General features: G+C 43.0%; 1 protein-coding gene across 1 annotated transcript in view; it reads right to left on the bottom strand.

The window, feature by feature from the left end:
* The window catches only part of MBD6 (methyl-CpG binding domain protein 6), a 138,288-nt gene that overhangs the window by 11,824 nt on the left and 110,355 nt on the right, over positions 1-16,109 (bottom strand). The window contains exons 10-11 of the mRNA XM_077483604.1: positions 14,991-15,731; positions 5,885-5,937 (exon numbers count right to left, since the gene is read on the bottom strand). Coding sequence (XP_077339730.1) covers positions 5,885-5,937; positions 14,991-15,731 — 794 coding nt within the window. The remainder of the gene's footprint in view (positions 1-5,884; positions 5,938-14,990; positions 15,732-16,109) is intronic.

Here is a 16,109-nt window from a genome sequence, read left to right as displayed (position 1 = left end):
TGTAGCAATCAATAGGGAGATCATAATAACAGAGGATATTTCCTGTCCTGCACTGTACTCCAGGGAACAGCTCTTATTAGCAAGTCCAAAATCCTATTTTCCTGATCATACAGTACAGGTGAGAGGCTTCTTTCAATAATTATGACTGGGACTTCCAAAAGCAGTCCCAACTGAGGGGTAGGTAAAACTGCAACTAAGCCAACAGACTCACATAAACAAGTCAGGAAGATCTGGAGAAACAGAGTGGTTTGTAGTGCCTTACTCCTGACACCAGAAGAGCAGAAGAGGCTTAAACATCCACCTGGTTGTACAAATATGTGAACAGAAACCAAAGCTGAAAGCCTTTGCGAATTTGAGGTACAAATGCCCAATGCTGAAAAGCTCAAGAAGCACTAACAGGTCTGGCAAAGTGTGCCTTTAAACGTTACTAAACCCACAACAGGAAATCCTGTCTGTATATACAGTAAAGCATGCTTGTTATACGCACTGTGGAGCCTAAGGGGTTAATCCTTTGCATTGTGTAAAAAGGCTGTTTGATCCTGTCTTCTCTGATCCTCCCCTTTTACCAAAGTCCCCAATCCATCTCCTGATAAGATAGAGCCCTGGGGGCTCTCTGCACACGCTCAGTTTGGTGTGTATTGCTAGAGAGTCCAGCAGCCTCATAGGACAGTCAGTGGAGAATGAAAATTCCTCCTACAAGCTTTAACCAGACACTGATAGAAGTCATAAGACTGCCATATACTGCTGATGAGAAAATGTATTTAGCAGTTTATATTTACTTTAAAAAAAAAAAAAAATCCATGGTCTGCGTACTGTGGGAGATCAGATATATTGAATGCAGAGTCCTGGATTGAGTAACACTTTAACAGGGAAAGGAGAAGTCTTATCATCCAAACTATAGGCTTTAATGATACCTTATCTAATTCACATGCAGAAAGAGAGAGGCAGGAAGACCCTTTTGGAAGCACTCATTAAGCACAAAGAAGAAATCCATTTACCAGAGGTAAACTCACAGCACATACTACCATCCAGGCACTGCAGGGAAGTTTCCTCAGGATGCTTTGGTGCAGGACACAGCAGGAAGAACAATATCCTGATTAAAGGTGCAAAGCAGATTCCACCTTCGTAAGAAAGAGGGCCTTAGGCCTCAAGGCAAACTTGTCCTTGTGCAGCACTAAGAAAGATGTGTTACAGGATAAGGCTGCTAACTCATGGACAATCCATACAGAGGTGATGGGCAAAGGAAAAAAACACCTTACAGATTAAGTCAATGGCAGGGAATATCCCTTATTTAAAGGGCGACTTCTGAAGAGGCAGGAGAACCAGACTGAGATCCCAGGTAGATACAGGGGAACAAACGGGAGATGTGAGCTACTTTCGGAAACAAGGCTTTAACTAGAGAGTGAGAGGCCAAAAGTCTCTAAGTCTCCTTAACCACTTAACTTTCTAGGATTTGGCGTTTACAAGTTAAAAATAATTTTTTTGCTAGAAAATTACTTAGAACCTCCAAACATTATATCTTTTTTTCCTAACACCCTAGAGAATAAAATGGCAGTTGTTGAAATACTTTCTGTCACACTGTATTTGCGCAGCAGTCTTACAAGAGCACTCTTATTTTTTTTTTAAATACACTTTTTTGACACAAATAAGACAACAGTAAAGTTAGCCCTATTTTTTTTATATTGTGACAGATAATGATCCACTGAGTAAACTGTCACGCTTCAAAATTGCGCCTGCTCGTGGAATGGCGACAAACTTTTACCATTACAAATCTCCATAGGTGACGTTTAAAAAATTCTACAGGTTGCATGTTTTGAGTTACAGAGGAGGTTTAGGGCTAGAATTATTGCACTCGCTCTACCGATTGCGGAAATACCTCACGTGTGTGGTTTGAACACTGTATTTATATGTGGGTGCTGCTCATGTGTGCGCTCGCTTCTGCACACAGGCTTCTTATGTATTTTACCTTTTATTTTTACACTGTTCTTTAAAAATAAAAATAAAATTGTGTCACTTTTATTCCTATTACAAGGAATGTAAACATCCCTTGTAATAGAAAAAAAGCACAACGGGACCTCTTAAATATGAGATCTGGGGTCAAAAAGACCTCAGATCTCATATTTACACTATATGCAATAATAAAAAAAAAGTTGCTTTAAGAGCTATGGGCGGAAGTGACGTTTTGACATCACTTCCACCCTGCAATGGTATGGAGATGAGTAGGGGACATCTTACCCTTACTCTTCTCCATACCAAGCCAGGGAGAGGACCTCATTGCCTCTGCCGCTACCGACGGCTCCGGGAAGTGGCGGAGGGCACGGAGTGCGCCGGGAGGGGCCCTCTCCCGCCGCCGAGAAAAGTGATCTTGCTGCGAATCTGCCGCAGAGACTACTTTTATCTGAAGCCGAACTGCTCCCTGAAGAGGATACCGGGGTTATGGTAGCTAGCTGCTGCCATAACAACGATATCCCTCTTCAAAGTGCCGACGTATATCGGTGTGAGCCAGCCCAGAAGTGGTTAATGGTAGCCAAGACCAAATGCTTATCCAAACCAAACTGAAGGAAGGACAGAATGTGTGCCAAAGATTACTTTCTTGGATAAAAATTCCTTGACTCACACCAAGCAAAGCAAGACTTCCAGGTGGGATCGTAGATAGTCAAAATAGCATCAACTGTGAAGGCCCCTGGACCTGGCAACAAATCTGTGCAGTTTGCTCTTGACATCCAGCGGTCCACATCCAGCGTTACCTGCTTGCAGCTGGCAAAGGGCTTGAAAGACCTAGGGATGGAAAGCCCATTTCCTTGGATTCAAAAGCTGATGACTGGGAAAGTCTGCCTGACAATTTTCTACACCCGGAATGTGGACAGAGCCGGAATGTGACATTCTGCTCAAGAAGGATCAAGTCGGCTTCCTTTAGAGTGGCGCAATTTCTTAAGACTCCTTGATGGTTGCTATAGACCATGGCAAGCTCTAACAGTATTCTAGTTGGTCTTGCAAATAAAAGAGTCAAGATTTGAAGAGATAACCGATCCTCCCCAAGTTCCAGAATGTTGATTGGAAGGTAAGCATCCTCTGACAACCAAGTCCGATGTATCAAGGCTGCTAGACCCACTGGTAGAGGCACACAATTTTTTCTTATGGGGAGGAGAGCTATTTTACCTCCCGTGATTCCCTTAATATATTTATCTAAAGTGTGACCAACCAAGCATTCCCGTAAATGCTCAAGGCATTTCTTGAAGGCTAGTTCAGCTGACCATCATTTCAAGCCTGGTACACATGATGGGATTATCGGATGAATGATCGTCCCCTTATTTTTTTGCATGCTAATCTGCAGTCAAAATAGAAGAGGTTACTAAAGTCCGAAAATTCTCATATGACAGAAAAAAATTCTGGAAGTGATGTAATGTGTTGAGTTGCATTGCATTTGTATCTTCGGATGAAAATTGTACCGATTAAACGAAAAATGTTCGTGTTTGATCCTTTGGATAATTTTGGATGAAAGCTGTGCACTAAAGATCAGATTATTGTACGATCGCTTTGAAAGCAGTATTTTTGGTCCAATTTCCTGATTGTGTGTACGGGGGCTTAAAGTGGAGTTCCACCCAAAAGTGGAACTTTCTCTTTAAGGAGTCCTAACCCCATGACATTTGGCATGTCATTTTTTTGGGGGGGCGGATACCTACTTTTGACATGTACCCAGCTCCCACTTCTGCCCACACCACTTAGGCGACTCCTCCTCTCCCCCTCCTTCCCTGCAATCTTCTGGGACATATCACAGGTCCCAGAAGATTGCCTAGCCATTCAGGTCAGCGCAGTGTGACTCGCTCATGCACAGTGTGCGTCTGGCTGTGAAGCCGCAAGCTGTCACAGCTGGGTGCCTACACTAGTGATGTCGGTGCAGAAGAAAGGCCAGGGAAAGAACCAAGGCTGCACTGCTGGACCGCAGGGGCAGGTGAGTGTGTTTATTAAAAGTCAGTAGCTACACCTTTTTTAGCTGCTGACTTTTAATAAGCTGAAAAATGAGTTGCACTCCGCTTTAAGTCAAAGAGTGTTCGGAGAGTAGGCTTGTCTCAGAAATTTAGCAAAGTGTGTCTGTCAAGTCATATATGCAGAGGCATAAAGCAGAAGGCAAAAGTTTCAGCTATTGGCAAAGGGGTGGCATTGGCCATACGCTTTGTTCAGACAGTAAAGGTCTGACAACCTGTCATGGATAAAACTGCAGATTACAGGGCATGCCATGGTATAGCTAGGCTTAAGGAGAGCATATCATCTCTTACATACCTGGTCTTTATACACAGGGGCTGTAGGGGTTTTGTTAAAGTAAAGGGTCACGTTGTAACATGTTACACCCATACTTGGGGTGTAACATGTAACAAATGTTACAATAATGCGCCAGCCCAGAACCCCCCCCCCCAGATCCCTCAATGTGAAAATAGCGTGGGATAGTCCGGATATGGACAGTCACTATAGAGGAAGGCTCAACCAGTGCATGAACCAGAAAGGTCTTAACATGTGTAGGGAATTTTAGGGACCCCATACTAGATACCCTAAGGCAAGCAGACTTGACATATGCCTCAGAGGGCTAATATTCTTCTACAACAGATGTCTCCTCTGGTATTGGGTGCTCAAGGGCAAAGTCAAAGACTGAAGTCAGAAGGGGAGGTAGGAAGGACACAGCCACAACCCCTGTAGACGAAGGCCTCAAAAAAGGTCAGAAATTATGCTCAGAAAATGACTCTAGACAGGAAGGATGAGGCAGACTTGGCCAAAGAACTGGCTGCATAGTAGGGTACCAGGGCCTTTAACCAATGTACTAAAACCCCAGAGCTAAAATCTGAGCCTGAGCTTTTGAGCCTGCCTGACACCTTATTCTGCTCATGGTCCAACGTGTGTGTGAAACAATTTACCCTCTCAGGACCTCTACAGCAATGGTGCAGGGGAGGGGTGTAATGCCTTGGTGCAAGCAGCTGTAAGCCACTGCAAGAGAAAATTTCAATTTTGTATGCCTGCAGCGATTACAACCAGATGTTGCTTGGTCAGTGTCCTATATCCAAAGAGAAAGAGGCAGGGTGTGCACATGCACCAACCTTCCTCTAATAAGGTGGCAAATGTGTAGAATGTACTTCAGGCTGCGCAGGTGCTTAAAAAGAAAGGGCAAAGGAGATATGGCACCAGGTCAGGTGCCCTCTAGTAGGTTTTGGAAAACAGGTACCAAAGAAATTAGCCCTAGCCATGTCTGACCATGCTACCATAAGGATGGACAGCCATCCCAGCGCACTCCAAAAGGGAAACAAAATGGGCACTAAGGCTAGCTGGGAGTGGGAGAGGTTATATAGGGAATGTCCCTGCAGCCTTTTTTTTTGCCAGTGTCCAATCAGCTGAAGGTAGCTGCATTCAACCGAGTTGTCGTAATGATTTATAAAAGCCGGCGTTCTGTACTGTACTGATCAGGAGATATATATATATATATATATATATTTTTTTTTTTAGGGACTGAGAAGGGTCTGGGTCATTATTATTGCAGTGCCCCTATCAGGGAACTCTACCCAACAGGAACATACAGAAAACTCCGATCAAAATGGGACAGAAGATCAAATTCTTCCATGCTCTATCCAAAGAGGCTTGAGTTTTACGTTAAAGTTTGAAGATGTAGGCATTAATGCAAAGTGTTGTGGTGTGAACAGGACACAGATAATTGTTTTCTTTGTGCCCTTGTAGAAACTGGTGAGGAAAAACTCATATCCCTGCACATGGTGTGAACGGCCTCAAGCACACAAATTTAATTTTTTTCTAAGTTGCAGGTAAAAAGGGGGTATTTGCTGAAAATACACCATTACTTCCCTTTAGGAGCATTTATCTTACTTATTACTAACATTTAACTTACTTTTGGCCTCTTCTTCTGCCTCGGCGGGAGCGTTTCAGCAGCTGGGGTGGCACCTGGTGATCACAAAACCATTGAATTTGCATAATAAAAATAAAAAGCATCAACTGAGCCCTTCAGGTCTATAATATCATATATATGAAAGGAAACCTGTAGTAATTAAGTGTAAATGCTGTCAATCCGATCTTCTCCTGAATATACCAACTTCTTGGCTATCATTCTAATCCAAAGTACATTCTAAGGTACAGATTCAGAGCAAGTATAAAGGATGAGAGAGAGTTCTTACTTCACTCTCTTATTTACATGCTGGTTCCAGGGCAGCATCTTGGAAAACTAAAGGCAGGCAGGAAACTGACGTATTTAGATGGAGATAAACCAAGGCAGCCTCTTATAATTCAAAAGAGTCATATACATTAAAATACAGTAAAGACAAAAAATATGTAAAAAGTTTTAGCTTCTATTCTAGTATAGTCTAGTCCACAGAAACATCGTTTTTTCAACAATGTCACCTCTCCACCTCCAGGCCTCTCAGTGGACAGTGAATCAGCATCATTACTTCTGTCCACACCTACGAAGCAGTAATACTAAACTTGCAGAGGTGAATGGATCACAAAAATGGTCAGTTTTACAAATCCCTAGTTAAAACAGTAAACATAGATGTATTTGGTGATTTGATCCCCTTAAACAGGCTGTCAAAAATGTTTTATCTATTCAGGGGCTACAGTGGATTACCATGAAATCAAAGCAAGTTGTCTTTTTTTCCCCTTTTTCAGCTGGTGATCATGCCAGTAACATTTCCTGCTCTAGGGTGACAATGTTCACTCGCTTTAGTGTATCTGTTGAAAAGTAGCATTCTCAACCCAGGACAAAAAAAAGTGTTTTAGGACTACAGAACACCCCTCCCCTTCTCCCCATAACATGGGAAAAATAGGATTTTTAAAACAGCTTACCTGTAAAAACCTTTTCTTTGATGTACATCAGGGGACACAACGCCATAGTAATAACTATGTGGGTTATATCGGACTATCAGGTGCTGGACACTGGCACACCCCTTAAGGCTTGAACTTCCCACATATAACCCCTCCCATTACTGGGAGTCCTCAGTTTTGTAGCCAAGCAATCAAAGTGTATAAGAAGAAGAAGGGAGGAACCTCTGTGTCCCCTGATGTACATTAAAGAAAAGGATTTTACAGGTAAGCTATTTTAAAAATCCTATTTTCTTTTTTTACATCAGGGGACACAGAGCCATAGTAATAACTATGTGGGATGTCCCACAGCAATGGCAACTGAAGGGGGGGAGACAACAAAAAAACAGGAGGGCAGAGGACTCATACTGCAACCTGCAATGTATGCTGTGCCCAAGGGCAATATCCCCATGAGCTTTAATATCGATTTTAAAAAAATCTGATAAACATCTGAACCGCAGACCAATCAGACTGAACTGAGCCATAGAGGCCTGATGATGCACCACCCAAGAGGCACTAATAGCCCTGGATGAGTGTGCTCTTAATCTGAGAAGGAAGAATTTTCTTCTTTAAACTGAAGCTTGAACAATCACTTGACAAATCCATTTGGAAAATAGTCGATCTTGAGGCTGCCTGTCCATATCTTGGACCCTCTGGCAGTACAAACAAAACCTGTGTTTTGTGAACCTGAGCGGTCGCTTTTAAGTAGATTCTGATCGCTCTTACTACATCAAGAGAATGTAGTGTGTTCTCTTCCCCAGATTAAGAGTTCTGGGGAGAAAGAAGGAAGAATAATATCTTTGTTTAAATGAAAACCCGTTACCACTTCTGGTAAGAATTCAGGATGAGGACGAGGACATAAAACCACCTCATCCTTATGCATGATGAAATATGGCTCAGAGCCGCTAGTTCCGATACTCTTCTAGCAGAAGAAATGGCAAGCAAAAAAGATTATCTTTCTTGCCAAAGAACCAAGAGAATTTCTCGTAAGGTTCAACCGGCCGATTTAAAAAAGCCAATAAGACCAATCTTGAATCCTAAGGATTTAGAAGTGCCCCGATAGGGGGAATAAACCGCGTTACCCCCTGAATAAGCTACGCACCAAGAGTGGGAAGCAAGAGGCCATAGGAAAAGACATCGACACGGCCTGGATCTGGCTCTTGATAAAAGTCAAGGCCAGCTTCATTTCAGATCCCATATGCAGGAATCAGGAATTCTGCCTATTAACATACTTCCTGGGATTCCAACCCCTGGATCCATACCAAGAGACCTATGCCTTCCAGATTCTATAGTAAGTGATTCTGGAAGCCGGCTTCCTGGGCTTAGTCAAAGTAGACAAAGTAGACACTACTGAAGGAGATCACCCACGATTTTTTTTAGAGAGTGGGATTCAACAGTCAAACCTGTTAAACTCCTTGTCCGTAAAGTAGGATGAAATACCGGACCTTGTGCAAGAAGGTCTGGCTATAACGGCAGAGTCCAAAGGACTCCTACTGCCATCTTTATGATCTCGATAAATGAAGATCTTCTGGGACCCGGCTGGGGCCACCAGAATCACCTCTTCTGTTCCTGCTTAATCCTGCAGAGAAGGAGCGGAAGTAGCAGAGCTGGAGGAAATGAATAGATCAGTGAAAACTGATCCCCTGGGAAGACTAATGCGTCTGTTCCGCCTGCTAGCGGACCCCTTGTTTGACAAAGTTGTCGACCTTAGTAACTAATCTGGACGCGAATAGGTCCATGTCCGGAGTACCCCATCTGACATATTGCTAGGAAAATGTCGGGGTGAAGAGATCATTCTCCCGGAAATAATTGTTGGCTTCTCAAGTAGTACGCCTGAAATAAAATTGCTGATAAGCAAGGATTGTTGTGTTCTGCCAAAGCTAGAACATTATTCACCTCTTTTTTGGGCTGCACGACTTCTCGTGCCTCCCCTGGTGATCAATGTAAGCCATGGCCATGGCTCTGTCAGACTGAATCCTGTCAGGACAGTCCCGTAGTCTGACCGCCAAGATTCTATGGCCAGATGTACTGCCTGAAACTTCCAACAAAGTTGATAGGCAAGGTCCTCTAACCTGGACCAATCTTCTTCCATGGCTGCTCCCCAGCCTAGAAGGCTGGCATCTGTTGTTAACACCTTGCAGGATAAAGATTTTCCCTCCTGCTGGATAACAACCACCAATTTAGGCTCTGACCTATGTCGGGAGCCAAGCATATTGGAAACAAAGAAGGCTTGAATCCTTTTTATTCCAGACCGACAGGATGGTGTCTTGAAGCAGTCTTTGAATAAAACTGCGCGTAAGGGACGGCCCTGAAGGAGGCCACCATTTCCCCTAAAAATCTCCTGCAGCCGAATTAAGGAATTTTCCCTTTATCCTGATAAGTTGAATTAGTCCTACAATGGAACTGATTCACAACTGGGGTAAGAATTCCTTCTTCTGTATGGCATCTATAACCAGCCCCCAAGTAACCTCTTTGATGGTTTTAAGGAGAATCTTCCTAGGCTGAGAATCCAACCTAGATATTTCAGATATCTACAGCTGAGATCAGACTCTGGTTTTAGACCTGAGACTGAATGATCTTTTAAAAGTAGATCTTCTAATAGGCTAGGACCGTTATGCCTTGAGCCCTTAACCTGGCTAAAGGAGGTGCCAGAATATTTCAGAACGCTCGTAGTGCTGTGGCTAAGCCGAATGGCAGTGCCACGATTGATAAAAATATTTTTATATTTCAAACTGCAGAGATTTCTGGTAAGCGGGAAACTATGGCACATGGAGATATTCAACTCCCCTTCTTTGCTGGATGGACACAGCCGATCGAATCATGAAAGGATCGGCTGTTCAAGTGCCGTTTCTGATCTCCGAGATCTAGAATGGGTCTTACCTCTGTTTGGTTCTGGGACCTTAAAAGGTTTGAGCCAAAAAAAAACCTGTTCCACTAAGAGAATCTCTGATATCACCGACTCGGATAACAGCTGATCCACAGGCCAGAAAGAGAGACTTCTCTTCTTTCCCTTTATTTTTTTTCTGGAACCTTAGGAGCATTCTTTGAGGGGACGGACACTCTTGCATAAAGACTGCCGCATCAGCAGCCCCAAGGACACCAAGGGCAGCACCCAAACAGGACCCGAACCCCAGATCCTCAGATGGAAAGCTGACTGGGCCATCCGGGCTTTTGAAACTAGATGTAACCTAGAGAAGAAAATCGCAGAACTCCCTCTGCTCTTAACATTCCTGCCAGACTTTGAGAATCGCAGGACGTTTCCCCTCACTCGAACGAGTGGGGGTGCTCCTTCATGAGAAGGCCTTAGCATTCTGCTTTATGGGCTTTCTGCCCAAGATCCTGGTGCTGCCCCTGGGAACTAAGGAATAGGAGAGGCTGCACGATTAAAGGAGAACTGTCTGAACCTCCTTTTACTGGTAAAGAGAGCTTTACCCCTTTTGGGTGTACTTATCCATTCTAAATAGTCGTACCCCAGAAAGGGACACAGACTGGCTAAGGGCTTTCACCTGGTGCTTCGGCTGATTAATACTTCAGCCACACACCTCTGCAAAAATGCACTAGTCCAAGTATAAGCCATAGGGCTTAAACGATCGAGTCCTTCATAGCATCTGTGAGACACAGTGCATCAAATACACCAGCCCCTTGCCAGGCCTGCTGATCAGGCAGAACTTTCAGGTATCTCACACCTGTTCCTTAACCCCTTGGAGTCCATCTTCCAATGCATTGGCGTGACTCAAAATGTGCTCCACCAAAATAGTGGAGAAGATGTTAAAGGGTTAATGGACGGAGTTACTCCAATTGCAGCCAGAACTGCAAAAGACATCTGGTCTTTGAATGGAAAATCCAACCTTAACGTGCTGGATCCTTTAACATCAGTGCATTATCCACTGGACATGTGAGACTCTGCTCACTGAGCTGATTGCAGCATTAATAGCTGGAACCCCCCATTTCTTTCATATAAATGTTCCCATTCAGAATACATAGCTATGCATGAATAGGAAAAACATCCCCAGGTGGAGGAGGGTCAAATGAACCCTATTAGAGGCAGATACCTCAAAAGCCTGTGCTGTAGGCGACAAAGGGGTTAAGTAAGGGAGTAGACAAACACCTGACTTGTGCGGCTACTCCCTCCCTGTTAGGATCCTCTGAAGAGGAAAAATAAGTATCTTCCAATATTTGGGAAGATCTACCTGATCCCCAGCATTCTGCACCTTACACAAAAGGGCCCTGAGGACTAGATGGGAATCTGCTATTTTTAGTTCTACTATGGAGAGATCATAGCAATAATCTTTTAAATGGTAGAAGAAAAAACCTGTTTGTATGAAATACACAGGGACAGAAATGTTCTACCCTTGACGGCTTATCTGACTGGCCGTATTTTTATTTTTTACCTCTCAGGGGAGGAAGACATTCTTTTGGAAGGGTTTTTAGTTTGCTGTATACCATTAACCCCTTAGAACCCTTAGAGGAGTTCCTGGTCTCTTTGTAACTCATAGCTTACAGTACAAAGCAGAGGCAGTACCAGCAAAATAATGTTATCCTTGCTAGGCTATAGTACAGTACAAAAGCTGCTATTAGTCGTAGCTATACAGTACAGTGTTGTCAACAAAAGGCCTGTGTCACCAAACCTGACCAGCAACCACTCTGCTCTGTCCCTCCACCGCCAGATTGCATCTTCTCCAGTATAGCTTAAATTACTTCCTCCACGTGTGGCCGGTGTCTGACGCCGTTTAGCCACGCCCCACGCACGAAAATGGCCCCCTTCCTCTTTCAACAGGGAAGTGTTTGTGAGCCGGCATCACAGCGGGCTGGGGGTAAAATGGCCGCGATTTTCCCAAGAAAACGTAATTTTTTCAACAAAAAAAAAAGAGGCAGCTGGCTGGCATTCAAGGAGTCAAAAACCGCCAATCTGGGGGCCCAGGAAGTGATCAGAACCCGCCTTCATACCTGAGGGTCTAAGCTGGCTTGAACGGAGAGGAGAGTGAAAGCTTCTGCTGTTTCCAGCGTCAGAATGGTGAGTACTCAACACAGCCTCCAGTGGTGACACGACATGACAACACAATACAATACAATACATGGAAGGAGAGATTCCTTGCAGAAAATCTCCCCTACCTTTCCTCGCCGCAGGGTTTAATCAGGGATAACAAAAACCAATCTTCGCCCTTCATGGTAGGCTCCGAGACCTTCAAAGGAAACCTTCAGGAACAGGGGTACACTCAGGTAATCCCCCAATCCTGGACCTGCGAGAAGACCCTGCCAGAAACTTTTATTGGCCTCACTACCAAAATGTACTGGATCCCCGGGCCCAGCTTTAAAAGCACTCGCAAGCAAAACTTAGTGTCTTCGGATGACAAGGCCCGGGTACCGTTCATTTAGTTCATTACGGAGACATCAGAACAGATCCGGTCAGGATGGCTGACTCTCATCAAAGGATTACTGCCCGTGGAGCTAAGTACAACACATCCTTACACAGCCCAACACCTTAGACACTGGCGAAAAAACTGAGGGCTCCCAGTAATGGGAGGGGTTAAACTTTTGATCAGGGTCATTTGGGTAGTTTCTGTTGTCATTATGATTTAAAACGAGTAAACACAGTTAATTGATAATAAATGGCTTCAGCCAAACACTAACCATGAGTGAAAGATTTGTGTTATTCATATTCTCTGAAAAATGGCCAAGAAATCATACATTTTGCCAGGGTATGTAAACTTATGAGCATAACTATATATTATATACACACATACACACTATTATATATACATATATACACACACACACACACACACACACACACATAACTGAGAGCAAGTAATTTGCCTCATTTCAGATTTTTTTTGCATATTTGTCACACTTAAATTACAAATTTTATTAATACACAAAGATAACCCGAGTGAATAAAAATGATGGTTTCATTTATTAAGGCAAAAAAGCGGTCCAAACCTGCCTGGCTTTATGTGAAAAAGTATTTGCCCCCTAATCCTACTAACTGGTTGTGCCACCCTTTGAGGCAACAACTGCAATCAAGTGTTTGCAATAACGGGCATTGAGTCTTTCACATTGCTGTGGAGCAATTTTGGCCCACTCTTCCTTTCAGAATTGTTATAATTCAGCCACATTGGAGGGTTTTCCAGCATGAACGGCCTGTGTAAGGTCATGATACAGCATCTCAAGTGGATTTAAGTCCGGGCTTTGACTAAGCCATTCCAAAACCTAAATTTTGCTTTGGTTGAACCATTTGGAGGTGGACATCTGGTGCGTTTCGGATGATTTTACTACTGCATAACCCAAGTGCACTTGAGCTTGAGAAATTACATAGGGCCAGGCAGGTTTGAACAGCATTTTTCCCTTAATAAATTAAATAATTAAAAAAAAACTGCATCTTGTTATCTTTGTGTAATATTAAAATTTATTTGATGATCTGGATAATTTAAGTGTGAGAAATATGCAAAAAAAATAAAAATCAGGGAGGGGGCAAATACTTATATATTTTATCTGATTGCTTTCCAAGATATGACAATATAATGCTACTGTACAGTTACGAGCATACCATGCTCTTCATCAGGCTTTGTGCAGCAATCTGCCAAAGACCTCATACTTTTATACCAACACCACAGGGTGTAACATCACAACATCACAGGTGTATCCCATAATCCCCTTGCCACTCTAAATTAACCCTCCACAGACTAAATCTAATGCAATCAATATAGTGCTAATACAAACTATATATAATGCTAATGCAGACATTTAGATCGGACTCATTCCTACTACTCATCTAATTCTTCACCTCCTAACATGAGAAGAATAAATTCCTGTACATATTTTCACTGAAAGAAATTAGTCATATCAACACAAGAAAAAACAAAGCGAAAAACAAAAGACAGATCTCTGTTGCTCTTTAGGCTGTCTATTTCCATGGTCCATCTCCAGATACACTCCATGTGGTTTATTTACTAAAGGCAAATCCACTTTGCACCACAAGGGCACTGCAAGTGCAGTCACTGTAGATCTGAGGGGAACATGCAAGGAAAATAAAAAACAGCATTTTAGCTTGCTTGGATGATAAAAATCAGCAGAGCTTCTCCTCATTTCAGAGCTTCCCCTCAGATCTACAGCGAGTGCACTTGTAGTGCAGAGTGGACTTGCCTTTAGTAAATCAACCCCCATGTCTCCTATCCTGTATGGTTCTGTTCAATCTGAAAAGAAACATTAAATTCACACCTCACAATCTTTATAGAAATAGATATAGATCGTAATCCCTATTCATTCCCTCAGGGCGCAGTGACCATAAATTTATCCATCATACTTCTGTTTGTTTCAGTTTTAGTATCCTGTCAACCCCTCGTCTGTCTAAGTACTTCCTCCAAAACCATAAATATCAGATCTGAATCTCTGTGTCCCTGTTCAAGAAAATGCCTAGAAACTGGCAATCCTGGTTGCTTGTGTCTGATGGTGCTACGATGCTGAGCAATCCTGTCCTTGATTTTTTTGCGCGGTCTCCCCAACATATATTAAGTTACATGGGCATGTTAAAATATAGATTACATAGGAGGACTGACGTGTGAAAACCTTTCACCATGACCCACTCACAATTACTAGGATGTATACAATCATTAATGGCTGTGTGTTGAGTTATTTTGAGGGGACAGCAAATTGACACTGTTATACAAGCCATACACTCAGTACTTTACTTTGTAGCAAAGTGTCAGTTCTTCTGTGTTTTCATATGAAAATATATAATAAAATATTGACAAAAATGTGAGGGGTGTACTCACTTTTGTGATTATATATATATAAAATCAGATTGACTATATTTCAAGACTAAGATTATACTTTGAAGCACGATAAACTATTAATAAAACAGAGAAGGGTGACGGGGTTCTGTAGTCATGTATGAGTTTTCCCCACAATGCATCACTTGTAAGTTCCAGAGTGATCTACTTCTGTGACCTGAGACCAGTTTCTGCTTCCAGTACCCCATAAAGCATATTCCTGGAGATGCATGTGGGTTCTGCAAGTAGATCATTTTTGTACTTCCAAGTGACATAATCAATACTGGTAGTTTTGAATACAACAAATTGTGAACAATTGTTTAGACAAACAAGATACATCTGCAATTAATACATAAGCATTCACACAATACATACATCCACCTCCTGCTCCCCGGGCTGTCCTCCCTCTTCCTGCCAATGGTGAGAAAATGGAGAGATTCCCAGCACAGGCTGGGTTGGATCCTGGCTGTGACTGGCTTCTTCTCCATCATTCTGTGTGTTTTCCTCTCCATTGTACCTCCAGTATGAGTGCCGTGAACTGGAGAGCCTATCACCACGTGGCCGACGACCATAAGACCTCTCTCCTCGGGAGCGACCATTAAACCTATAGCCTCGCTCATTACCCTTGGATAGTTCTCTTTCAGCAAGGTTTAACATATTGGGTGGGTGAGGAGAACTCATCCATGGGAGGTTTGGGGAAGCTCCATTAGGGACTTCAGAGGGAAGGACAGCATCAGCAAGCATCCTACACCTTTTTAGTGGAGATGCCTCTGGTTCTGTCTCAGAGGAGGAAGGATCCAATGACTGGGTTAATGTATCTGTTCTTGGGGGATCAGAAGGTGTGTCTGGAGGAAGGTCAGTCCGGACTGGTCCCTGAAATGGGGAGCCTTTGGGAATGAGTCCAGTTTCAAAGGCACTTGAGGTGTTGGAGACAAAGGAACCAGGTCGCATTGAGGACAGCGACAAAGTTTGAGACCTGTTAGTCATATCAGTTCTCTGGGAAGGGAAATTGGAGTCAGATGGCTGTTGAGAGATAGATGGGGGTTGAGATGTGGGTGTAATGCAGGACTCTGGCTGAAACGAAGTGTTGACTTCTTTCTCCGACGTTGAGTGAGTCTGCAAAAAAAAACTATAATAGGTGAAGAATTCAAAATGGAGTCTGGAAAGCAGCAATAAGGTTAACTGCCCATCAAGTTTTCTATACTATATAATGTGCCTTATAGGTATAAAATAATAAAACAATTCCCCATAGGTTATGTTTTATAAAGCTTTAAGGCTTAATGTACACGGGTTCATTTCTACAACCTCTCCTGAACAATTTAACTTTACAGATAGTAACCCACGGTTAAAATGTCAGTTTTGTCGCGTTTACATGCCACGGTTTCGTTTAGAAGCGTCTGAAAAGGAAAAGAAGGATTTTTTTTTTCTACATAGCCAAAAATTTAAAACGCCTGTAAAGGAAACGTTTAGTTACCGCGTTTAGAACTGCTTGGC

This window comes from Lithobates pipiens, unplaced genomic scaffold, assembly GCF_037356315.1.
Source record: "Lithobates pipiens isolate NorthernLeopardFrog02 unplaced genomic scaffold, aLitPip1_a1.2 Scaffold_16, whole genome shotgun sequence".
Lineage (NCBI taxonomy): Eukaryota > Metazoa > Chordata > Amphibia > Anura > Ranidae > Lithobates > Lithobates pipiens.
This window is presented reverse-complemented; position numbering and strand designations above follow the sequence as displayed.